This window comes from Taudactylus pleione, unplaced genomic scaffold, assembly GCF_031769625.1.
Source record: "Taudactylus pleione unplaced genomic scaffold, aTauple2 ptg000041l, whole genome shotgun sequence".
NCBI lineage: Eukaryota > Metazoa > Chordata > Amphibia > Anura > Myobatrachidae > Taudactylus > Taudactylus pleione.
Window position 1 is genome coordinate 70,985,136 of NW_028284443.1, and position 27,271 is coordinate 71,012,406.

The 27,271-nt window shown below is 45.8% G+C and overlaps 2 protein-coding genes across 5 annotated transcripts in view; one reads left to right on the forward strand and one right to left on the reverse strand.

The window, feature by feature from the left end:
• The window catches only part of UCHL3 (ubiquitin C-terminal hydrolase L3), an 88,883-nt gene extending 77,464 nt beyond the window's left edge, over positions 1-11,419 (reverse strand). The window contains exons 1-3 of one of the 3 annotated variants that reach the window (XM_088459325.1): positions 11,357-11,419; positions 11,008-11,189; positions 1,147-1,275 (exon numbers count right to left, since the gene is read on the reverse strand). In XM_088459325.1, the coding sequence (XP_088315451.1) occupies positions 1,147-1,275; positions 11,008-11,049 (171 nt within the window). In that variant the 5' untranslated portion in view covers positions 11,050-11,189; positions 11,357-11,419. The other 2 variants (XM_088459317.1, XM_088459309.1) reach the window with 2 other exon arrangements.
• A 237-nt stretch (positions 11,420-11,656) lies between these two features.
• COMMD6 (COMM domain containing 6) overlaps positions 11,657-27,271 on the forward strand; it is a 37,345-nt gene continuing 21,730 nt past the window's right edge. The window contains exons 1-5 of one of the 2 annotated variants that reach the window (XM_088459330.1): positions 11,661-11,819; positions 13,737-13,795; positions 16,577-16,642; positions 19,131-19,207; positions 25,531-25,696. In XM_088459330.1, coding sequence (XP_088315456.1) covers positions 11,777-11,819; positions 13,737-13,795; positions 16,577-16,642; positions 19,131-19,207; positions 25,531-25,696 — 411 coding nt within the window. In that variant the 5' untranslated portion in view covers positions 11,661-11,776. Of the gene's footprint in view, positions 11,820-13,736; positions 13,796-16,576; positions 16,643-19,130; positions 19,208-25,530; positions 25,697-27,271 lie in introns of both variants that reach the window. The other variant, XM_088459331.1, reaches the window with a different exon arrangement.

Sequence of the window (27,271 nt, forward strand, 5' to 3'; positions counted from 1 at the left end):
GAGGCCGCAACACAGACTCCCCCTGTAAAACATCGGACAAATGCTGAACCGATGTAGTTAGAGTATTAACCCACGCAGGCTCCGGAGAAACCTGGGAAGGGACAGGGAGACTGTGGGGTACCATCAATTGTCTCGGGAACTCCCGCATGGGTGACGACACCACTGACTGCTGGGACAAACCCGTCTGGGTAAACGCAGGTGGCGGAGCTAGCTGGCCCACAAGGGTTGTAAGCGCCTTAGCGAAACAAGCCCAGGGAGGTTCCTGTACCGGGACCATAATCGGCCGTGACAGTGCCAGGCACTGGGGCATAACCCCTCCGCGTTACCCTCCCCCTCCGCTAATGGTACCTTACATTTAGTACCCATGAGCTGGAGAGGAAAATCAGTCTCAGACATGATGGTAAGTATGTGACACTCACACCTATACTTATTGGTATAGTGTGAATAACACCCTGCACTCCGCGCACCGCAAGGGCTTTGAGCAGAGCAAGATCAGGGACAGTAATATGGCTGACAGTAGAAAGTGAAAGTACAGACAGCAGGGCTAGCAGATTAGTCACATACAATGCAGAAGAAACAAATCCCTGCACTACTAGCGCTGATTCTCAACTAGTCAGGCCCTCAGGCTGGTAGGTCTCAGCGCTGCATACACTGACCTCTGACAAACGGAGGAGAGGTATGTTGGAGGACCCAGACCGCAATGCCACCACTGACTGTCCATGCTGTACTCCCAGATGTGCAGCCAGCGCTGCCTTTAAAACAAACTTCAGGGGCTCTTCATAGCGCCCCCTGCACAGTGCCTCCGACTCCGACCCAGGCACCGACGAAACTGGGATGCCTTGGCCCGGGGGCAGGGTATAGGTGAGGGACCCAGATGTATCCTGGGAGGCTGAAAACTTTAACTCTGTGGTGCCTGAAGACTGACGTCATCAACTATACCCCAAGGTATCCTGTGGATACCCTATGGACCCTGCAGAAGAAAACAATGTTGTTATCGTTCAGTCGCCTGCTAAAATCGTGTAGTGGATGCCCCCCTTTAGGGTTGAAGAAATCACAGTTGCAATTCATTCAAAATATAAGGTTTATAAATTATCATACTGTTGTTCTAATGGTGTTTTAGCACTGGCTATCCCTGTAGTTACTCACCTTTTCTGTTATTGGTAAGAGAAGTAACACAGCACACACAGGCCGAGGGATCAGACTGAGCAGCTCAGCATCGAGGCCATAAACATCTACAAACTGCCAACTGGCACCAACACCCAACTGTTTGAGAAACTGGAAAAATATAAAATTAAAAACAGACATAGAATAAGACCATGACATCAAATGCAAACTGTGCAGTTTCAAGGCACTATTACTTCACACATTTTGTTTTCTGAAACCTGCCAAGCACTGAGGAACGTTTATACCAGATATAATTTCATGTCATCACGTTATGCAGACTCCGACCAAACTGAGGAGATATGTATGCTACCGCTGCCTGCTCTCAATCTTAAGCTGGCCACACATCTAAAGATTATCTGTCCAACTAGCCAACTAGTTGATTGGTTGGAATGAAAATCTGGCAAGGAATGAAAGCAAATGACAATCAGCAATTTGCTCCCAAATGCCGGAAAATGGACAAAAACTGTTGTTTGAACAAATTGTTTAGATCAAACATGTAACAAACTTGTCTGATGACCATTTTCATCTGTTTTCTGGCATTTAGAAGCAAATTGCTGATCATCATTTACTCCCATTCCTTACCAGATTTTCATTCCAACCAATCAACAAGTTGGCTGGTTGGATGTAAGTTGGTCTAGTGTGTGGCCAGCTTTAGTCTACTTTTACATGGCCACTTCCCTTTCCTATAACCCTCTTCAATAATTACTACATTTTATTTATAGGGCGCCACAAGTGGTCCGCAGCGCCATACATATAGTACAGGGTACACAGAACATTACTTTACAATACAGTAACCAAAATATAAACAGAACACAAGTAACAAATAGCAACACAATTCTCCATACACAATACAGCTCTGAGCTGTCATAGAAGTGCTTGAGAAGAAGGCTGTGAGACAGTAGGGAGAAGGACCCTGCTCCTAGGAGCTTACAATCTAGGGGAGAGGGGAAACAGACAGATGAGGTATGAGTGTGTAGATGGGGACCTGACTGCAGGAAGTAGGCAAAGTAGAGATGGCTGAGGCAGGAAGGAGAGTGACCTGGTGACACGGTTATGTGGTGGAAGGGTATGCTTTGATGAACAAGTGGGTTTTCAGTGCACGTATGAAGCTCTGCAAGGTCGGGGAGACTCTGATCGAGCGAGGGAGCTCACTCCAGTGAAGGGGGGCTGCACGGGCAAAATCTTGCATACGAGTATAAGATGAAGTAACCAGGGTGGATGAGAGGTAACAGTCATTGGCAGACCAGAGTGGGCGGGAGGCAGTATGTAAGGAGAGGAGGTTGGAGATGTAGGGAGCAGTGGAGTTAGAAAGGGCCTTGTATGTGAAGGTGAGGAGTTTGAAGAGGATTCTGTAGAGGAATGGGAGCCAGTGCAGGTTTTGGCAGAGGGGAGCAGAGGAAGTGGAATGGCGGGAGAGGAAGATAAGTTTAACTGCGGCATTGAGAACAGATTGGAGGGGAGCAAGATGACAAGGTGAGTGGCCAGCGAAGAGAAGGTTACAGTACTCGAGCCGAGAAATGATTAGTGAATGGAATAATCAGTTGGTAGCATTCTGGGAGAGGAAAGGCCTAATGCCAGCGATGTTGCGTAGCTGGAACTGACAGGGTTGAGGCAGAGATTGAATGTAGGGGGTGTCAAATATCCATTACCATTATGCCATATTTCTTGGCTATAATATTTTGAGAGGATTATGTGAATTATGAGGACAGGAGAACTAGGAGTAGAGATAAATGGATTGAGGGAAAGAAGTGAAACAATGGCATCTCTACTGAATGACAAGCTCTGCAATGGACTTACTAGCACCATTAAAGAAAGTGATGTGGCAAGAATGTTTTTAGATATATCCTTTAATATTTAACTCAGACCAATCCACATAAATTAGTAAAATAATATGTAAAGACTCAACTGCATTTTCCCAGATTTGTGTGTCTTTCCCCCAACCCCCCCCCCCCCCTCCCCCCTCAGGGGAGAGCTGCAACCACAGGCTGTAAATGAATAGCTGTTGGAAGAGCTGCATCTACACGATAAATCCAGCAGCTTATTTAAACTGCCACTTAATCTGAGTAAAAAAAAACAAAAACCTTAATGAAAATGGTTTGAAGACCATTGTCTGCGACCACAATATATGAAAACTTGTATAAATCTCCACGTGTGCCTTTTCAATGCTCATCAACCTCCCCACATGCCATCAGACCACTGTACATGCCCCTTCAGTGGTCTTCACATTCTCCCACATGCTCATAAAAATATGCCAGAGTAGGGCCCAAATTCATATGATACCACAAATGTTTTGCAGCCTCTTGCATTTGACGTTCCGCTGACGTTATGCAGTGACAGTCTGAGCCCCACCCCCAGATCCTCGCTGCTCCTGGGACCGATCTGCAAAAGGTCTTTGTACACTTCTAGGGTGGTATTAGAGAAAGTGCAGCCACACGGACTGAATGTGGTGGGAACACACTTCTCATGTGACGCAACAAAATGCTCATACCTATAACCTCCTCCGGGGGAGTGTTTTTTTCTTCTTAACAATTAGCTTTATTACAAGTGTACCTGGCTCTTGTAAAACTTAGTCGCCAGAACTAAAATCTTGGTTGCCATGGTGACCAGGCCCCCAAGATTTGTTGAATCCTGCCTCAGAATATATACAGTTAAAAGACAAGTTAAACAAAAAATGTGGGAGGGGAGGGGGTATCTGAAAATAGCCAAACCTGTACGTCCCAGCAAACAGATTCTCAGTAGATATGATCCAGTATAGGCATGGTAATAACAATTGCTGACATTTACATTGTCTACATGGTTGTAATGTCGACATTAATCAGGTCAACACTGATGGAATGTCAACAATGTTATATTAGGGTTAGCAATAGATATGGAATTAGAACAATCTCGACATTTCCGATGTCGACATCAATCAAATCTACAATCTACCTTCTGCTGTTGACATCGAGAAATTCAAGGTAGACATGCTGACTGCATGCCATTTAGAGACTCAGGAAAACTAGCTTAAATCACAACAAAGTTATGGTATATTTACCAAACACTAGTTATTATGGGAGACATTGCTGAAAACTGATGTACAGATAAACATGCTATTGTAACACAGCAATCAGATGTTGGATTTCACTTTCCAAGCTGTAATAGAAAAGAATAAGAATTTCATTGGCTTCTATGGGATACAGAAAATCACCTGCCGTTATATATAGATTTTTATTACGTTTGACCTCGATCACGTGTATATATAAAAACAAATGTCCTGACTGACTGACTCATCAATGCCCAGTCCAAACCCCTGGACCTAGAAACCTGAAATTCGGGGAGTATGTTCGTTCCATGACTAATGCACCCACTAAGCCGGGATTTTTCTAAATTCGACCCCTTAAGAGGGTGAAAACAGGTAAAATGTCCTTTCGACGGAGGCGATTAGGTGACAAAGCAACATATCCTAACTGCAGTAGGAGTGTAAGCTCATTGTCTGGGTTATCTTCAAGGTTTACCGCAATGGTGAGCTCTGTGAGAGTTTTGGTGCTGAGCATCACCGCGTGAGGAGGCTGTGCTTTACGTAGGACATCCCTAGAGGCCACTGTGATGCATACCTGCCAAGTGAACCTCAAAAAGTGTGCACCACTCCTCTAGTCCGGCTTTGCCTCATACCTCTCACAGACATCACCTTTTCCTGTTCCCAAGAAGGCTCCTGCCAAACGTCATGACATATACACCCATGCTAACAGGAGGAAGCCACTTCAGGATGCGGCAAGGATGTATGTGCAGATTATTTCTTCTAGTACGCTCCTTTACACCATAGGCATAATATAAACTAAGTATATAAGTTAAGATGATATGAAGGAAATAATATTTACCCATGTCTACCCAGGTGAAACCGGGTACATTAACTAGTTAAAAATATTATAGGTCTACAATTATATTTTAATTAACTGGCACTGCTATTATTACTTATCTTTCAGGAAGATATATATGGGGTAGGATGGGGCTATATTCACTAGCTATGTATGGATGAGCGGAAAATCCTACCAATGGGGGCAAAATAAAAAGTTAAATTTGGATCTAATTCCCTGTACAATTACTTTATTACTTTAAAACATTATTTGCCTACATCAAGTTCAATTTAAATACAGTCACTAGTTATTTTCCTTTATTTATAAGGTGCCACAAAGAGCCTGCATTGCATGCAAAAGTATCGTACAACATAACAGAAACAAGATATTAATGCAAATTCAGTTACTTATAAAATGGAAAGCTAGTTCCTGCTGAACCTGTACCTGATATAATGGGTAGAGAGAGCAGACAGGGTCACAGCCACTGTTTGCCAAAAGAATAACAAGGAGTAGGAGATGATGGTGATGGTAAGAAAACGAAGAGTACGCGTGGGAAGAAATGCCTTTTCATAAGAGTTAATAATCTAAAGTGGAGGGGGCAGTCAAACATAGGAACATTTCAGGGGATTCATTTTTATTTATTTTTTAAATTGTTACCTGAAAATGTTGCCGTTATACACTTAAGTGCTAAAATGGGATAGCAGCATGTAAAAGGGTAGTTGGCGTCATCATACTGTAACATCTTGGAAATGCCCAGACCTGCATTCGTTGTAATATGACATCTGGTGAGTCAGTTTGAACCAGTGACGTGCGGTGAGGTCAATGGCTGGAGAGGCACATAAGGAGATGGGTCTTAGTGCTGGGAGCCTGTCTCACTCCCTACTCAATGTAACTCTCACCGACCTACACTAAGCTTCTTTGTCCATTGATTCTCCTACCTGCATCACGGGTCTTCTCTTGCTGCTGCTGACTGAGGTCCAAACTCTAAACACGGCAGTGGACTTCCTGGTCACATGACACATCCAAGGTGTCCATCAGTGCTCCCCAATACTCTTAGCTCTTTCTGTGCGGCTTACTGCCCGTGGTGTGGCCCCGACCCCAACTCTGCAAGCAGTGTCTGACTATACAGAAGAGTGGCTGAGCTGTTGCTGCCTCATCTCTAGTAGCCCTGTAGGTGAGTGTTAACTATAATAGTGTTCCCTCTAGCTCCGGCGGGAGGCAGGGCGCCGGAGCTAGAGAGGGCATGTCCGTGCGCGACCGAGAAGGGGGCATGCTCATCGAAAAGTGGGCGTGTCTATAAGACGCATCCCCTTTTCGACGCTCTTGGGGGCGTGCCCGGCACTTACGGACACGCTGGGCAGCCCCCAAGCCCTGCAGACAGGGAGAATAGATGCCGGGCGCGCGTCTATTCTCCGGCGGTGACCGGGTCACCGCACATTTCTTCACCCGCGGGACACTGCGACCCGCGGGTGAAGACGGTTCCCGCAGGCTGTTAGGGCAGGGCGCTTTTTGCCCTCCTTCTGGAGGGCAGGGCGCTTTTTGCCTTCCAGAAAGAGGGCAGGGCGCCGCGCACCGCTAAAACAGCCTAGCGGGAACGCTACTATAAATATTATTACAATAAATAAAGCAGATGTTTATAAAGTTATAAATATCTTCTTTGTATTATTCTAATCCTTTTTATATCAAATTTTAGGAGTATGACTGGTGAGGCTCTGTCTCCCTTGCCTACCCCAAATGCAGGTCCCTGGTTTCAACACCAGCTAGGCTGCTCACGGCAAGGTGACGTGAATTATTGGAGTTCGAACAGGGCATGATAGTAGGTGCCCTACGGATTGGACATTCCATTTCCAAAGTTGTGGTGACATTCAACATTCCCCGATCTACTGTGTCACGTGTGTACTAGGAATACCTCATGGAAGGAATTACCACCCACTGTGGACAGCATAGTGGCCGACCACAGGTGCTCAATGATCGTAGTAATAGAAAAGCGACACTGGCTCAAATCACATGCACACTCAATGCAGGAGGTAGCAGACACATATCCAGCAGGTCAGTGCAGCGTTCTTTAGCTTCCATTGGATATGGAGCAAAAAACCACCAGAGCGCCTCTGTTAACACTACGGCACCGGACACAGCATCGCTAATTGGATGCTGGAGGACAGGCAACATTTGGTGTGGTCCGATAACTCATGGTTCCACTTGTTTCGGGATGATGGTAGGGTTCAGGTGTGGCTCTGACCTCATGATGACATGGACCCTTGTTGTCAACAAGGCACCGTGCAGGCTGGTGGTGGTTCCATAATAGTGTGGGTCTGCCTGAACAAGTCATTGACCAGTAACCGCTATGTTGCATTGCTTGATGATCACTTACAGGCCTTCAAGGACTTTATGTACCACCACAATGATGGAATATTCCAGCAGGATAATGCAGTGTCATCGGTCCCAAAGTGTCCAGAAATCTGGAGTGGTCAGACGAAAGATGTGGCCAGCATGTTCGCCTCACATGAACCCAATCGAGCATTTATGGGACACTGTGGAAAGGTTGATTCGGAACCAAGGTCCTGCACCTACTGTGGGCAGCTATCCAGACAGCATGGGTCAATGGCTCTCCAGGTCTTCCGACTACTTGTGAAATCTATGCCACATTGAGTTGTGGCACTTCGCCGGGCTAGAATGGGGGCACTGCACAATACTAGGCATCTATCCCATGACATTTGGCACTTCAGTGCATGTATGCCTCCCTCTACTGGAAAGCAACTTCGATAAGCATACATTTTGATATTGGCATGGGAGGCATTTATATGCATTTTACAAAAATCCTTTCTGTTTAAGGATACAGGTGTTATAAATGTACAAGTTTTGGATTGAAAAACCTCCTTTGAGGTCTACCAGATTTTATCTGCTCTAGTAAATGTTCTAGACCAGAATATTTAATGCCATGAAAACACTGGGTTTACTGGTGATACATTTTAAGACATGTACTGTAGAGAAAACTTTAATTGTAAGCTTAAACACAGAATTAGGAATAGCAGGCTGCATAATATAATTTGCCATAGTACGATATGAAGCCTCATACCTGAAACAAAAACAATATACAGAATATATATTCTGTGATGAGTAATCAGGGCTGGCTGGGCACACACCCAGTGTAGCACTACTAGATTATCACATCATATGTCATTAATGCCAGTAATCTCAGTAGTCTTGCTGAAGAGACAAAAACAGGGCTGGCACTTCAGCAGGGACAGAGGATGGAATACATACAGAGTCAGGAAGATGGACAGGGGGATAACAGATACAGGAACAAGGCTGGGATAGCAGCAGTTACAGATACAGGAACAAGGCTGGGATAGCAGCAGTTACAGATACAGGAACAAGGCTGGGATAGCAGCAGTTACAGATACAGGAACAAGGCTGGGATAGCAGCAGTTACAGATACAGGAACAAGGCTGGGATAGCAGCAGTTACAGATACAGGAACAAGGCTGGGATAGCAGCAGTTACAGATACAGGAACAAGGCTGGGATAGCAGCAGTTACAGATACAGGAACAAGGCTGGGATAGCAGCAGTTACAGATACAGGAACAAGGCTGGGATAGCAGCAGTTACAGATACAGGAACAAGGCTGGGATAGCAGCAGTTACAGATACAGGAACAAGGCTGGGATAGCAGCAGTTACAGATACAGGAACAAGGCTGGGATAGCAGCAGTTACAGATACAGGAACAAGGCTGGGATAGCAGCAGTTACAGATACAGGAACAAGGCTGGGATAGCAGCAGTTACAGATACAGGAACAAGGCTGGGATAGCAGCAGTTACAGATACAGGAACAAGGCTGGGATAGCAGCAGTTACAGATACAGGAACAAGGCTGGGATAGCAGCAGTTACAGATACAGGAACAAGGCTGGGATAGCAGCAGTTACAGATACAGGAACAAGGCTGGGATAGCAGCAGTTACAGATACAGGAACAAGGCTGGGATAGCAGCAGCAGATACAGGAACAAGGCTGGGATAGCAGCAGCAGATACAGGAACAAGGCTGGGATAGCAGCAGCAGATACAGGAACAAGGCTGGGATAGCAGCAGCAGATACAGGAACAAGGCTGGGATAGCTGCAGATACAGGAACAAGGCTGGGATAGCTGCAGATACAGGAACAAGGCTGGGATAGCTGTAGATACAGGAACAAGGCTGGGATAGCATCAGTTACAGATACAGGAACAAGGCTGGGATAGCTGTAGATACAGGAACAAGGCTGGGATAGCTGTAGATACAGGAACAAGGCTGGGATAGCTGTAGATACAGGAACAAGGCTGGGATAGCATCAGTTACAGATACAGGAACAAGGCTGGGATAGCAGCAGCAGATACAGGAACAAGGCTGGGATAGCAGCAGCAGATACAGGAACAAGGCTGGGATAGCAGCAGCAGATACAGGAACAAGGCTGGGATAGCAGCAGCAGATACAGGAACAAGGCTGGGATAGCAGCAGTTACAGATATAGGAACAAGGCTGGGATAGCAGCAGCAGATACAGGAACAAGGCTGGGATAGCAGCAGCAGATACAGGAACAAGGCTGGGATAGCAGCTGCAGATACAGGAACAAGGCTGGGATGATAGCTGCAGATACAGGAACAAGGCTGGGATAGCTGTAGATACAGGAACAAGGCTGGGATAGCTGCAGATACAGGAACAAGGCTGGGATAGCTGCAGATACAGGAACAAGGCTGGGATAGCAGCAGATACAGGAACAAGGCTGGGATAGCTGCAGATACAGGAACAAGGCTGGGATAGCTGCAGATACAGGAACAAGGCTGGGATAGCTGCAGATACAGGAACAAGGCTGGGATAGCTGCAGATACAGGAACAAGGCTGGGATAGCTGCAGATACAGATACAGGAACAAGGCTGGGATAGCTGCAGATACAGGAACAAAGCTGGGATAGCAGCAGCAGATACAGGAACAAGGCTGGGATAGCTGCAGATACAGGAACAAGGCTGGGATAGCTGCAGATACAGGAACAAGGCTGGGATAGCTGCAGTTACAGATATAGGAACAAAGCTGGGATAGCTGCAGTTACAGATATAGGAACAAAGCTGGGATAGCTGCAGTTACAGATATAGGAACAAAGCTGGGATAGCTGCAGATACAGGAACAAGGCTGGGATAGCTGCAGATACAGGAACAAGGCTGGGATAGCTGCAGATACAGATACAGGAACAAGGCTGGGATAGCTGCAGATACAGGAACAAAGCTGGGATAGCAGCAGCAGATACAGGAACAAGGCTGGGATAGCTGCAGATACAGGAACAAGGCTGGGATAGCTGCAGATACAGGAACAAGGCTGGGATAGCTGCAGATACAGGAACAAGGCTGGGATAGCTGCAGATACAGGAACAAGGCTGGGATAGCAGCAGTTACAGATATAGGAACAAGGCTGGGATAGCTGCAGTTACAGATATAGGAACAAAGCTGGGATAGCTGCAGTTACAGATATAGGAACAAAGCTGGGATAGCTGCAGTTACAGATATAGGAACAAAGCTGGGATAGCTGCAGTTACAGATACAGGAACAAGGCTGGTATAGCAGAAGATACAGGAACAAGGCTGGGATAGCAGCAGTTACAGATACAGGAACAAGGCTGGGATAGCAGCAGCTGCAGAGGGACAGCAGCAATGTGGGAGAAAGTTGCGTTGGACACAGGCCAGCCATTCATGGGTCACATCAGGAGAACCAGCAGCACTGTCAGTCACACCCACACTACTACTACTATGACAATATATAGTGATAATGCAGGTAGGATACATAGGGATAGATCTGTATCTGTCTACACCAACTGCTGGTGTTTATGTAACATACTTACAGCGTGTGTATATAGCACTGTGTAAGCTGCTCACTCACCTGGTTCATTACCTGCAAGTACAGATAAAACAGGATTATATCTTACACACTCCCCCATAGATACACATACATACACACACACACACACACGCTGTGCCTACAGTGTCCCTTACATCGGGGTTTGCCTCCAGCGGCAGCCAGCGCAGGGTCTGCATGATGCTACAGGACAGTCCTCGCCTCGCTAGTCTCTCCGGCTTCCCGGCCAGCAGTCTGACACACTTCACCTATGGACCACTACATCCTCCGGGCAATGGGGGGGGGGCACCAGCGTATTGTGAAGCCTCTGCGCTGGCGTCTACGTTATATAAAAAAATGACATAACGCTGTAAAGTAATAAATAATAACAACAGTGACACGGATCACACACAGAGAATATGACTCCTGGCTTCCAAACCACGAAACAAGTACAGTCCCCGTCCCCCGCTGCCGGCAATAAGTGGACTCTCCCCGTGGAACTCTTACTGGCTACAGCACTTGCGCACAGAGACAAACGGCAGAGCGGAGGCGTGGCCAGGTACTGCACTTCCGCCAGTCTCCGACTCAGCCGCCTATCACTCACAGCCAATAGGCCAACTTGTCACTCATATAGAAGATGTGGGAAACCACGCCCATTCCGCTGCTCTCCCAGCCTCGCTGTGGGACTACAGACGCGCAAATGATGCGTCCTTTTAGACAAAGTCATGTGATAGTCTATTCTTCAGCTTATGTATGAGTTAGTACCCCTTCTCTAGTAGCGCACGTCACTGCTAGTCCGGTATAATATGTTCAGCAGGCACTGCAATGGTGGTGCCCGGAATAATGATGGCCGCTGGCTGCACGGTTTCCAGTCACCTGATTTAGCTGAGTTCACGTGACTTAGGGGTGGGATATGATGACGGTTATATGGTAGCGAGAGAGATGGGTGAGAGGGTGCTGCCAGGAGTTGGTGAGTATATGTCTGGCTGCACACGGCACAGTGTAATGACTATACGTCATGCACTCTGTTCTGGTCTCTGTATAAAGTGTATATGTGATGTCTGTCAGTGAGCAGCAGCCAGTAACTCTATAACCACACTGCCGGCCAGCCGGCATCCCCAGCAGCTGCATACTCATAGGCTGCTCTCTATCACACACACGTACTGCATATACAAGGGCTGATTGAAAAGTAATGATACTGCTTCCATACCTCTGTCCCATAGGTAGACGTGGCAACGCTAGGCTGGTTATTGTGAAGCTCATACATTGATGTGTCAGAACTAGGGATGTGCAGGCTCGGATAGGTTCGAGTTTGCACGTGGAGTTCGGATTTTTCCCTCCAAAAAAACGGAACTCAGAAAGAGGCAAAACGTCATCTTGCATGGACGAACATCATCATTCCTGGACAAAAGTCCAGGAATGATGATGTTCGTCCGTGCAAGATGACGTTTTGCCTCTTTCTGAGTTCCGTTTTTTTGGAGGGAAAAATCCGAACTCCACGTGCAAACTCGAACCTATCCGAGCCTGCACATCCCTAGTCAGAACCTGCGATTGGACTGCCATAGTCTTTGTTTGGTTACAGTGAGTGGAAGATCTTCATATGTTTCATCATGGCGGATGAGGAAGAAATGTCTGTGAGATTGCGCCAGAGATGTGATTGAAGTTCGTGTTAAACTTGGAAAAAGCGGAAATGTTATCATGCACTGGACCAGCGGTGGCTCCTACCCTCTTAGATGAGGGGGGCTGTCACTACCTGAAAACAAGAGGGTACATAAGAAAAAAAACTCACTCACTGGACCCTGCGCCTACGCAATTGATCTGCCAGGTGTCGGGACCGGCGCATGTGCACTAGTGGCGGGGAGCCGCCCATTCATGTATCACTGGCTTTCAAAGGGCTGCATCATCTGCAGCCCCTAGGAGCCGGTTAGGGCTGGTGGAAAGGCAGAGTAGCGGCTTCTTACTGGAAGCCACTCTCTGCTAATAGCAGCCCGGACTGGCAGTCCCAGGGGAGGTGTCTCCTTCCCCTGAGACTGCTTGTTGTGTCTGTGACTGGCAGGTAGCGCTTCCAATGGAAAGTCACTGCCATTCACAGTGTTGCCAGTGCAGTCGTGGACTGCACTGACTACACTGAGGTGGTGGATTTTACTGGGGGAGGCTGCAGCACTGCAATCCATAGGCAAAATCCGCCACTGCACTGGACTGTCTGGATTCTAGATCATAATGACTAATCCACGATTCGTCAAATGTCACAATCGTGTCAGGAAATCGGGTATCCTCTCCAACATTTGAACGGTGTTCTTACACGATTCAACTCGTCGTCGCATCTGCTGTTCTGTGAGATTTCTGGGTACCCACCTGGCACACACGCAATGCATTTGTAGTTCCTTTGTTACAATATGCTGAACCTGTTTGAATGAGATGCCGAAAGTTTGTGTAAAGTAAATTTTCTGTCATTTTGCAACATCTCCCCCCCCCCCCCCCCCCCGAACACGCTTCGTCAGTCACTCGCGTATTACCCTCTTTGAAGTACTTTCACCCCCGAAATACTGCAGTTTCTCCAGCGTATACTTGCCGTAACATTTCATGAGTTTCATTTCTGCTTTTTCCAAGTTTAACACAAAATTCAATCACACATCTCTGAGGTAATCTCACAGGCACGTCTTCCTCATCCACCATGATGAAACTTTCGAAGATCTTGCAATCGCTGTGACCAAACAAAGAAGACTACGGAAGTCCAACCGCAGGTTCAGACACATCGATGTATGAGCTTCACAATAACCAACATACCGTTGTGTTTACTTATAGGACAGAAAAACAGAGGCAGTCTCATTACTTTTCAATCAGCCGTTGTACCTCGTACCAACTCTCGTATTCTTCTTGTTTGCAGGCTTTGAAAAGTCAGGTGATTTGATGAAATCATTACCAGCCGACCTGCTTGCTGAACTGGTATGTTCTTCTCTCTAATCCCTGCTCACTCATGATGTCTGTTGTGTATAGAAACTGCTTAGGTATTATTGAATGACTACTCCTATGTGAAGAACAGTGGAAGAGGGTAAAAGCAGGACCCATACTCAATAAGATGAAAAAGCCAAATCCGTGCTTAATATATTGAAAAATCCGGATTCACCCAAAGGGGTATATTTACTAAAGTGAGAGTTTTTAGAAGTGGAGATGTTGCCCATAGCCACCAATCAGGTTCTACTTAACATTTCACTAGCACCTTCTAGAAGATAATAGAACCTGATTGGTGGCTATGGACAACATCTCCACTTCTAAAAACTCTCACTTTAGTAAATATACCCCTAAGTTCTCTCACACTCACATCACCAGTTTGGAGTCAGAATGACTGTCCACTTCGGTTACAGTGCGCCTCTCCATCTCCCAATGGTGCATGTGCAATGCTGTTTTTTTTTTTCCCCAACATTACATTTTTTATTTAATATATGCAAAAATATTGGGATACAGAAAAAAGGGGAGACAACAAAGGAGGATGAAAACCACAAAAGGGATGTAGGGGAGACAGACCATCTACAGACGTCGGACAAATAAGGAAAACGGATCATAGTGATAATATATCCGACATTGTGGTCCAACGTCAGAGACTCATTTAGATTGAAAGGATGAAAAGGGCTCAGCTAAGTAGAGTTTGTAGGGGGGGTCACCCTTACCGTCTGTGACATATATGTGCCATGAAAACCACGTCATGATAGATTGAAATTTAGTTTTGAAAACTAGCAAATGTGGGGGCTGGGAAAGAAGGCTCTAGCAGACATTACAGTGTGACAAAGGACATAATGGGCGCGATTTGGGGACTGTGGTGGGGTACCAATGCAGAAGAGCTAAGGAGGCGTCTGCGGTAAAAGTGAGGCACAAATTTTTTTTAATGGCAATTGGGAAAACTTTCATGAAGCAAACTGGCAGAGCATTATCCGCGAATTGGCTTTCGTGAAGGGGTCGGGTTTCCTAGGGGTTACTGCAGCAGGGGTCTCCTGTTGTGAATTGGAGCAGTAACTCATTTTGTGCGGTAAAATGCATTACAAATCATTAGTTACTGCTGCAATATGTTGATTTGTGTAATTCTTCTCTTGATGCAAATATACACAAGTATATTTAAGACTGATTTTAGTACTGAGGGGTCTATGAAGCAATGATGGCTGCTTGGAGACCAGCTAGTTAATATTCTGTATCTTCCACCAGGATCTATGTCTTGATCGCACTGAGTGAAAAAATGTGTGGGTCCCAAGGACCCCTCACTTTAAAATATTGGGGGCCTACTGCACAGTTTCTGGGCCTCATCACATATGGTGGATAAGGGCAGGTAGCAGTTGGGACAGTGCTGGGGTCAGATGGCAGCTTGGGCAGTGCTGGGGTCAGGTAGTATTTGGGGTAAAGATGGTTAAGGGAAAGCAGCAGTTGGGGTAGAGGCAGGGAGAAGTTGGGGGTAAGGGCAGGCAGTGCTAGGGGAGGAAGGGGGTTAGGGGCAGGCAACACTGGGGGTAGGGAGGGGGTAAGGTGTAGATAGCAGCGGGAGGGCATGTAGTGCGTATCCAGTGTAGGGAGGCGGGTCCTGGAGTACACTGTATGGGGCAGGTGATGAGGGAAGCCCCCGGCAGAGAGATGTAAAGCACAAAATGAGTCCATATCCCTCTGTGTTATTCTTTGGGTTACAGCAGCGCTGCAATGTGATGAGCATCCACCAGAGGGGGCGAGTGATACGGGTATACAGCTATAAAGCCAGAAATAGTGCGAGGAGCTGCAGAGAGTGGACATTGCATCAAGCTATAGTTACTGTCTTTTTGCCTGCTACACTAATAGCCTGTGGTCAGCCCAAAGCGTAGGGGAGGCTGGGATAAAGGTCTCTAGACACTGAAGTGCCGATTACAAGCATCCGCAGGTCACACAAGCGTTGATCCCCTCTGAGTCCTTCACTGTCTGTAGCTCATGAAAACACGCTAAAGCAAGTATTTTGCGACCACTGCTGAAACGTCATATTAAATGGATTTTATGTCAAACTTGTTTGGAGAGTGCTGGTCTTTGCTCTATGTGGAAGAATTAGTAATAAGGTTACGAATACCTCTTTTATACCAAAGTTCCGGGTCTGACCTTGGGGTTGGAACAGGGTTCCAATCTGCATCAGACCTGGAACTAACCCCCTTTCAGGATATTCCCGAGTCGGTGCCGTTCACACCACAGCCGGGCCTGCAGTGAACCCGGCTCTTCCGGCGTTGCAGTGGGCACTTGGAGATGATGTCACCTCCAAGCGCCACTGAAGCCGGCCAATCGGACAGCATGCGGCACGATCCGGGTCATTGTGACCCGGATTGCGCCGTTTACAAGGCAGGGTGGCACGTGAAGGACCTGTGGGCTGCCCTGCAAACTACCTGAGTTGGATCCCAGGTGGATTCATTTACCGTACATCGACAAAAATTCCGGGTTGATGTGCATCATGCCAGGATTTTTATGTATGTGTAAAAGGGGTATAAGTGAGTAAGGTTTCTTCACAATGCCAGATCGTCTGGAACTTTTTTTTTTCAAGACATTGAAAAACAAGCGCTTGGCTTCTGGTGTATAAAAACATTATACACTACCAGACCCTTTTTTTTTTATGTATTTGGCTTAAATACTTGAGAGAATTTATCATACGTTAATTCCTTAATTTGTGCTCTGGAAGGAGCTCGGAGTATGCTGATAGTAGTGCTGCTAATATTTTCTGATTTTATTGAATAGTGTCAGCATGTTCTTAAACATCTCCTGTGTGAGGATTGTGGTGTAGATCAGACACTTCTCTGTCAGGTGAGTACTAGTGAATGGGGAGCTATGCTCTGTGTATGTAATGGGATGGTTTAGGGTTTATTTTCCAGTAGTCCTGAGTATAATGTAAAATATGGAATTATTCATTATTATTTTTTTTTGTTTATTTCATATACACACTTACATATACAATCAGCCGAATTGATTGCTTTATGCGGGGATATTTTATTCGCTGGCTAAGGAAAAAAACTTTATTTGGTAAAATCTTTTCCTCTGAATCTAATTCCCATATACTTGTATAGTCAGCCAAACATCTCACAGTAGGATTCCGCTAAATAACATTAAGTGCTGCTCACAATTAAGTAACCCATCTTAAAATTGATGTCCCATTGATAGTCAAATATTATTCCAAGACTTTTCTTTCTACCCTGTTCACATAAATTCAATATGATACAATTTATTCACCAAATTCATGAAATATCTTTTTATCCTATTTAAATAAGCCTTAGAGGTGTCTATATAATAAAACTAGCTGAGGATAAACATTGTCATCAGTCAGGTCTCTGTATATAATGAAATATTAGTAGTTTTGGACCTGTCGTACACTAGGCCCGCCCTGTGACACTTATTCTTTCTTGGTGCTTTATTCTTGTCCTCATCTGCTCTATCCCGTCTTCGATGTGGTGGGAGCCTTTGGCTGGTGCTCCCACTGTGCATGTTGATCTCAGAACATGCCATAGGGCCTGATTCATTACGGATCACTATTGCGTGCAGGTCTGCTGTGAGAATATGCTAATGACTGCAATCGCAAAGCCAGTACAGAGACACCCAAAGCCAGCATAGAGACACCCACTACTGCTTTCACACATGTGTAATACCTTGTAATCCTGTGTATTCATCGATAACATTGAGTAACATCGGCGCTTACGCACAATTACAACATGTCAGACCTTACTCAGAAATTGCTAACCTCATCGCATGCAGTGAGCACTCAAGCTGCGTATGCCATCACAGTGGCTAATTTATGCACGCCCATGTAACAGCGTTCAAACGGACAGGCACACCTGTGTTTCTCTGACCACTGTCCCGTCACCACCCCCAAATGCTGATGTTCCATCCCTCCTTCTGCGATGCATAGGGAAGGTGTGCCTCTACTCATTAGGACATGGGGAAGGTGTGCCTCTACTCATTAGGACATGGGGAAGGTGTGCCTCTACTCATTAGGACATGGGGAAGGTGTGCCTCTACTCATTAGGACATGGGGAAGGTGTGCCTCTACTCATTAGGACATGGGGAAGGTGTGCCTCTTCTCATTAGGACATGGGGAAGGTGTGCCTCTGCGTTAGTTTATACTATATATCTCTTGTAGTTTACTATTGCTATAGTTTGCTACCAGCACCACCACCACCCCTGCTGAAGGGAGAGAGACCCAGGGGGTAGGAGAGAGAGAGAAATAGAGACATTACATGTTGTCCCCAGCATTGCCTGTGTTCTATGTAACTACCCCACTAAATAGCACTGTGTAACATTAACAAAGGGGATCTGAGCTTTTCCTTTCTTATTCTAGCCCCACCCCCTTCCACCATATTCAAGTGTTGTGTATATACTGGATTGATCAAAAACGCTATAAACACACATTGCAGATAAGACACGAGTCGTGCATGTAACTTACACTTAGATTAAAAAAAAAAAATTAAAAAAAAAATCAGTAACATAGTTCTGAATATATAATTATTTCCATAGAATTTTCTAACTTGCAGTAAACATACCTTTTGTTCCTAGCATGCCTATACAGAAAGGAAGTGTCTTCTGCTGGCCACATATTAGTTCCCAGCTAGGTAGCCTTGTCCTCCTTGCTTTACCATATGTATATAACATTACTGTCTCCTAGCACAGCCTCTATGGCTCTATGTGGCCTTTATGATGTCACACAATATGATGCAGGTGTGACATCGGTTACAGAGTCTCAGCCTAAAGCCTCTAGACTGTAATATATACTAAAGGTATCTCCCAAAATAAATGATATATTGATATGGGTTACTCAAGGCAGTAATGGGCCCAGAGATTATGGCTTTTTAAAAAAAGATCAAAATATTCTTTATATACAAAGTCTGTACGTAGTGAACCTGTAGTGCTGTGCTCCTTGCCTGTTGATACATTGGTGCCCTTTTTGTGTGTACATCGTCCATGTCTTCTCTAATTTTCTAACTTGCACAAGGAAAGTGACAGAATTTGGTTACAATGGGCATAATCACAATTTTCTAAATTTACATAAACGTCATCAATTCTTAATGAGAGCTTGCTATAATAAATATCAAATAGTGTTACAAGGCAGGAAACCTAAGCAGTGTTTCTAGCAATAGTTTCTGAATCAAGCAAACCTCACAAAGGGATATCAAGTCACTATTCAGAAATTTGCTATTGGAAATATGTTGCACCAATTCATTATCTCATTTTTGTTGTTGTGTAGTTTAAACTGAAAATATACAGAGTATCCTTTGGACATCTTGTTTTATTTATTTTTTAACAGAGGTTTCAAACAGCTGGAGTGGAAACCAATGTGGATGAAGTTAGACATATCATTAATGCATTGAGCTGTCTCTTCAGGTATATATTTTTTTTTAATACAGAAGAGTATAATAGTATACCCACAGAACTGCCTTTAGGCTGTGGACAGATGGCTATGTGTATGTTGGCAGGTGGGGGGATTGGCATGCCCTCTGCAGGATTTTTCTGGAATTTACATACTGGCTACTAGAGCTGTGGTCCTGCATTTGCTAGGAGCCCCAATAGCATTGCAGTGTGGGAGAATAGTTGGCACGGCCTGCAAGGGAATTCTCTCTTCAGTGCATTTGGAAGTGAGGAGCTGAAAGGTATATAGGGGCCCACCAGTGGGGCATCATCTAGTCATTTAAGAATGTCCAGAGTACAGGGTAATTGTATGCTGGCTGTTAGATATGACACTATATTTGCTTCTCAATGTGCATTTCCATGCATCTAAATAAAAAATGTGCATGGCTACATAATTGCCTATTACAAAGATATAGGGGGGAATTAAATTAGCTCCGTGGGTGGAAAAAGGTGGAAATCTCTGACTTTAATGCCCAGGGCTATTCAATTACAGACCTTTTTTCTTGCCCAATAAATAATCTGTTGGGCGTTAACACACAGGTCCGGGAACTTTTCCCGGATTCAGTGTGTTAACACGCTGTTTGCACCCGTTAACAGGCTAATTATTGCGTATATATTTACGGGTCAGACCTGAAAAGAAATAGGAATTGCATATGTGTCCTTATACATCTTTACTGCAGTCATGTTAAAAGTCTCTCTTGGTGCGCAAGGTCCCGTTAGACTCTGCTAGCGACAGGTCTTTTTATTTTATTTTGTCTCCGAAATTGCGTTTAATTCGCAATGTGATGTGACTAAGACGCACCAGCAGGCTGTGCTGATTCATTTGATATGCAACACTTGTATATCGGAGTGTGACTTTGGGCCTGATTCAGAGCCGGACGCTATTTGCGCTCGCTCGTTCAGAAAATAGGGGTGGCTATTCAAATGAACCGTTCGCTGTTTGCGGTCTTTTCACGCCTCTATGTCTGAATGAGCGAACAAAAAAATACGCCCCCTGGCCGCTCGCATCCTACGTCATGTCCGCTATTTATTAGATTAATCGAGTACATCGACCAGGGTATGAACTGCTCGCTATTCTTGTGGTTGGTTTTTGCTACCACAATTTTGCGAGCAGTTCTGGCTATAGAATAACCCAGTGACGTGGTCAATGACGCTGCTGTATTAATTATGCACACCCTTAAAACGCCCGTTTTGACCTTTAAGCACGCCTGCGTTCGGATCTCCACTACCCGTTTTCAAGCACCTTCCCCTGTTGCCACCCACATACGCCTCATTCTGTCACTCAAAATAGCAGGCATTCGCTATTTAGCGAACAAACGATTTTCGGCCGCACTGACTGGTTCGCGCATGCGTATTACGATCCGTACGCATGCGCAGTTGGGCAAACATCGCTCGGAGCGAACGAGCGGCCGCTTACGAGCGGCTCTGAATCAGGCCCTTTGTCCCTTCACTTTGTCCAGACCTTGCATAACGTATACTGCTCTGGGTTTGAAAATTAAATAGAAAGAGCCCAAACATGTCTGAGTGGTTTGAGGTATGTAAATTACCAATTTTCCCCAACCTTTAAATCTATTAACTATATATAGTTTTGTACTGCAACAGTGAAATCTGTTCGAGCACACTAGTTAGGAGTCAGAGCTGAATTAAACGTATATGCATTATAATATGTGCATAGCAGAGGGCAGCAAATCTGATTTCAACTTTTTTCTTATTTAAACAAATCTACAAACATGTTAAATAAGTTCATATTAAAAACAAAATAAATACATGTGTATATGAAGTGACCTTGAAAATAATACAATGCAATGTAACCTTTTAAGAATAGTATTAGAATTATATACTATTCTTTGGATTTGTTAGCTTAACATTAATATTTTCTGGTCTACTGGTTTAATTAGAATATTGCAGAAACAACCAAAATTTATTTACAACCAAGTAGCTGGCACATACCTGAGTTGTGTTGAATATGATGTCCTAAAGCAAGCTTACATGTGTTGGTTCTCTCCAGCAATGGCTGCCAGTGTGTGTCAATTGAGTGATATATATGTTTTACACACCCTTATGGCACTTTTTATACCCTTATGGCACTTAGCTCTACTGTAACAGATGCACACTAATAACCCATACTCCTCAAACTACCGAAGTTGTAGTTATCTGATAATGTTGATGGTATCTGTGCCTGGAATTCACCTGGCCCTAAATTACCTTTTGAATAACTAGACCTTCTGATAATACCTAACCATTCATTTTAGAATACATAGAACATATACAGATGTGCCCACATACACATATCCTCAGATCACGCCTAATAGTCCCGATTTACCTTGGATGGACTTTGTGACTTAGGGGTCTATTTACTAAGCCTTGGATGGAGATAAAGTACCAGACAATCAGCTCCTAACTGCCACGTCACAAGCTGTTTGAAAAATGATTCAGTGATGCAAAATACGCATGTTTTTGCACGCTACAGGCAGTTGGGGACCCAATTTTAAAAACTGAGCAGGTCCTACAGGACGTGCTGTGTGTGGCTGTGCTGAGTGCAACGCTGCAGCAGCAAATTGCTGCCGCAACATCTTCTCAACCAATAGCGGTCACACAGTCGGGCCCCGCCCACTGCCTGGGAGCAGCAGCGAGGCAGCTCCTTCTCTGCTCCCAGGCCAGACTTGGGAGTGAAGTCCGCATGCTGCCACTCACCGTGGGAACAGGTGAGAGCTGGGAGCAGAGCGGAGCATGGCTCACACACCCCCACGGCAACGGCACTGAGAAGAGTGTTGCACAGACCTAAGATAGGAAGCTCCACAACCTTTCTGCATCAGTCACATAGTACTTCTCGCTCTCTCACTAATTCCCTTTTACATTGTGACTGCTTTGCCCCTGTATATACTCCCCACCCCCATGCACCCAGCTGGTGTTTATTTTTCATGAGCTATTGCCCATACATACTGGAGGTGGTTTTGTTCTTTCTGTTGCAGTGGTCTGGAATATAAAGTGTTAATGTATATGTAGTACGTGCTAAACCTGTCCAAGGAATCTGAGCCTCCTTGCCCCATTACTGCGCCAGCTGCTTTCTACCCTTGCTTCCTCCCTAACCCCAGCACTGCCTGCCCCTAGCCCCATCCTTGCGCCCCAGCACTGTCACAACTGCTTACCCCTCCCTACCCGTGGCACTGCCCTTACTCCCCTCTACTCCAAGCTCTACCACAACTGCTGCCTGCACTTGCCCCAAGCTCTACTCTACTGCTACCTGCCCCTAGCACTGTCCCGACTGCTGCCTGCCCTCACTCCCCATAATATGTGATGGAACCCAGAAACTGTAGTAGGACCCCAATTTTTTAAAGTGAGGGGTCCCTGGGACCCACAATTTTTTTTTTTTTTCACTCAGCGCGATCACTGAGTCAGGAGCTGATTGGCTTGTACTTTGTCCACTTTATCTCCATCCAAGGCTTAGTAAATAGGCCCCTTATTAGTGTTTTGACATGACTAAGTACCTAGGGGCTGATTCAGCATTGCACGCAAGTGCAATACTGAATGCAGGTACCCGAATATCAAGAATCTGTGCGTGTGCAGGACCCATTTTGTGAGTGTGCAGAATGGGTTCTGTATGATTGCACACAGCCTGTTCTGTGCCTCTGTCTGATTGCCAGGCAGAGGCATTTAAGGAGCAGGGTCGGCTGCCATTCCCGGAAACAGGGACGCCCCGTTTTTCAGGAGTGGCAAGGCCAGGGACTGGGTCGATCGATGCTGTTTCCTGGCCTCGCAAGCCGGCCAGCCTGAGTAAGCTGAGGCTTACTCGGCTGGCTGCGAGGCGCAGTCAACCATCGCGACCATCAACCACAGATGGTCGCAATGGTGATCCCAGCCTACCTTGGTCGCAGTGCTTAGATCACAAATGTAGCAAAGAGTATCAGACACCTCCTTCTGCATTTGCATATTTACAATGACTGAATTGCAAAGCTGCCTGCATGCAGTTCTGCAATTCCGTTTGAACTTGAATTAGCCCCCTAGTACACTATATTGCAGCTTTGCAATTCTGTTTCAGACCCGGTCGCAAGCGCTGTGCGCTCGCAACTGGGTCGATGGTGGGCCAGTGCGCATGCGCACGACTGAGCCGGCTCCATCGTACGCATACACGAGACCCGGATAGCGACGGGCACTCCGTGGCTCCGGGTCTCGCAACAAAGGGGACGAGCTGTCGATGTTGAGTGACAGCTCGCCCCCTTTGGTGGGCGGGCCCGGGAGTGGCTGCCCAAACGGAGGCGTTCCCATGTGAACGCCTCCGTTTGGGGGCAGCCCCACTGACATCACGAGTGATGTCAGTGGGAGAGATTTCGGCTCTGTTAGAGCCGAATTCTCTCTGGGGCTTGCGGCCACGAGATCCTACCACAAGGGCTCTCGTCGAAAGCCCGTTGGTCGCGATGGTCTTGACCATCGCGACCATCTTCCTGGCCGCTCGCTATAGCTGTGGGTGGTCACCCACAGCTATGCGAGCGGCCAGGAGGCCGTTCTAAAAAAGAAAAAAAAAAAAAAAAACGGCCCTGATTCAGAGCGAGTGCTCTGTCAGAGCGCCTGGCTCTGAATCAGGGCCTCTGTTCCAACCTGAATCAGTACACTATGGGCCTGATTCAGACTTGGGAATAGAGGGTCTCATTCAGACCCGCTCGCGAGCGCTGTACGCTCGCAAGCTGGTCGATGTTACCCAAATGCGCATGCGCACGACGGAGGCTGCTCCGTCGTGCGCATGCGCGAGACCCGTCGCTTGGGGTCTCGCACCAAAGGGGGTGTCGATGGTGATTGACAGCACGCCCCCTTTGGTCTGCGTGCCGGGGGCGTGGCTGCCCAGACGGAGGCATTCCCATGGGAACGCCTACCATCTGGGGCCGGCCCCACTGACATCACTAGTGATGTCAGTGGGAGTGTTTTTGGCTCTGATAGAGCCAAAGGCACTCCGGGCTTGCGGCAGACGAGACCCTACCACAAGGGTCTCGTCGCAAGCCCGATGGTCGCGATGGTTTTGACCATCTTTTTGGCTGCTCGCATAAGCTGTGGGTGGTCACCCACAGCTATGCGAGCGGCCAGGAGGCCGCTCCAATTTTAGGTAGCCAGGCCCTGATTCAGAGCGAGCGCTCTGGTCAGAGCGTCCGGCTCTGAATCAGGCCCAGAGTGAGAGATCTCTCTGAACTGATCATCTTGGTGAAACCATGTTGCACTGCAGGTGGGGCAGATTTAAAATGTGCAGAGATGGCCGGGCAGTGCGTATGCGTGAGCCTAGTTGCGAGTGAGAAATTCACTCGCTCCGGGGCTCGCTACAAACGGGATGGCTGTCTATGTTGATCGACAGCTCGCCCCGTTTTGTAGGCGGGGTGGGGGGGATGGCTGGACAAACTGAGGCGTTCCTGAAGGAACGCCTGCCGTTTGTGGGCGGTCCTACTGACATCACCAGTGATGTCAGTAGTGAGCTTCCGGCTTGCGACCATCACCTGGCTGCTCGCAAAAGCTGTGGGTGGTCACCTACAGCTTAGCGAGCGGCCAGAAGGCCGGTCCCCCCCCCCAAAAAAAACGCCCTTCAGACCTGCGATCTGCCTCCGGCAGCGAGCGGGTCTGAATCAGGGCCTATATGCGTACCAGGGTGGAAAATGCCATATGGCGCAAAAAGGATAAGTGTATGGGGACACATCTGTACCATTGATCATTATTACATATAACTGCCTTAGACTTAACATAACTGAAGTGTTTAAGTATAATGAATTCTGCCCGGTTCTAGAACTGTACAGTATTATGACCACACATGACCGTTTTGGGTTTTGCTTTTGTCTCAAGCATAGCCGAAAAACAATTGCAAAGCCTACATAATGCTGTCAAATTCTATAGTGTCCTCAGTCATGCTGGGAAATGTGGTCAGTGTACGAGCACTGTCTGCCTGTGTACACAGGTGCCTAACTCCAAGAAGCCATTGATGCTGGAACTGATCAAAATACTTGGTCACAATTGGACTATGGTCTTGTCTCTCAGTCTCCATGTCCCGATCTCTGTACGGTAGCCAGCTTAAGCCTTCTGAATGATTCAAATGTCTTTGGAGGTTAGCAGGGGTGGAGTGACTTTGCTATTCCGGTCTATATCGGCATCTTTGTCAACAATGATATGGAATTTTCTCATAAGGCTGACTAGCACACTCTAAATTCATACTTCATAAAATGTACAAATTGTCCTTTTTCATTTTGTTTTTCCTTTGGAATGCTTGGATATGTGTATGACAGAATGCATTGCACACGTGTAGACTTTTTTGCTCTCCTGAATTACAGTACAACTGCAAAGCAAGGACTATCCACTGATGCACTAATCAACACAGTTTCCAGCCATTACAAGCTCCCAAAGCAGACCCTGCAAGTTATTCGTCATGTGTGGAATGAGGAGGGTAAAAGGCTGTCCGAGGCTGAAGCAACCAGAGATCTGTTACCAGCCGCACAAGTAATTTATTATTCCAATACACATATTTTACCTTGTATGAAATATAACTACACACATTGTTTTGTAAAAGAGGCTGAAAAAAAGATCATTCAAAGGTGCAACAGTCTGAAAGTGACATGTATAAAATATTATGATGGGTAATCAGAACTTAAAAAATCCATCTATTTCTATGACCAGGGGAAATTACTCCATATTTTATATACATATGCAATTTGGTGCAGTAACATACCTACAATAACCTCACTTGTGTGCACATAGTAAACCAGAGTTTATTTATTGTACACTTGAAACAGAACTACAGCCCCTCACTGTGGCCTGTCTAAAGAAACACAATTTGAAATCTCTATTTTAAATAGTTGTACTAGGCATTCCATAAAAGGTATGACTAAAGGTGCGTACACACTGGGCGATCAGGAAAGACAGTACGATTACAACATTGTAATCGTACAGTCGTTCCTGATCCCCTGTAGTGCCTACACTGAACGATCAGTCATTCAGTGTAGGCTCCCTCAACCCTGAACATGGCCAATCTGTCGTTTATCGGCAGATTGGCCTGCGTGTACAGGCGATGGACAATGTTGTAAACGACCAGCAGGAGCGCGCATCGCTGGTCGTTTACGCCATTGTAGTGCGCGATTACGATGTCGTATACATGCAGTCGTTCAATAATATTGCCCAGTGTGTACGCACCATTACTGTGCATATTCCGCCAACGAAGACAGAATAGACCTCTTTCATTGCTATTCAGAATTGTACGAAAGTGGTCTTTTATTTGTGTTTTTTGCAATAGGCAAAAAATATTACTAGTATTCAGAGAAGACTGCTGCACACTTCTAGCAGGTGTCATGACTCATCTTCAGGATGCTGACACTATTCTCTTTGTAACTTCCAACTATTGTCCCCAGGTCTTTTATATGTCAGTGGAGTTTTGTGATTATATGGCAAGACATAGGGCTGATAGAAGCTAACTGTACAAATTGGTCCCTACAACTACATCAGGCACCCCAATACTGCAGGAGAGGGGGTTTACAAGCATGGATATCCAACTTTCATCTATAAAAACAAATTAAAAGGTTAAATTAGAATTTTAGAGTTCCCGTCCGATTTACCTGCTCCATGTAGCATATGAGGTGTCTTGAAAAAGGAAAAGATCTATATCTGCACACTCCGCATGTATCACTCACACAGTGAACCCCATCAGTGCATTATAATCTAATGATATTCGGTATTTGGGTGCAGCCCTATCACAACCAGGTTGAAATCTTATAGAAAAAAAGGAAGAACTAGGGGTTGTATTAAATGGGCGCACATAGAAAAAACAATTATTTTTATTCTAAGATAAAACATAACGTTTATTCTTATTAGAAAATTATTCCATATTATGGGGTACACACAGTGAAATATAGAGGTACAAACTTAAAATAATTACACATATCAACAAACTCAAGTGCAAAAAGTAAGAAAATGTGCAAAGAAAATGAAAAAGCTAGGTCCACCACTCAGTCCCCTGTAATATTTGTCACTGCTGCAACCAAATAGTGTGGATCTATATATATCAGGTGATATGCTAATGCA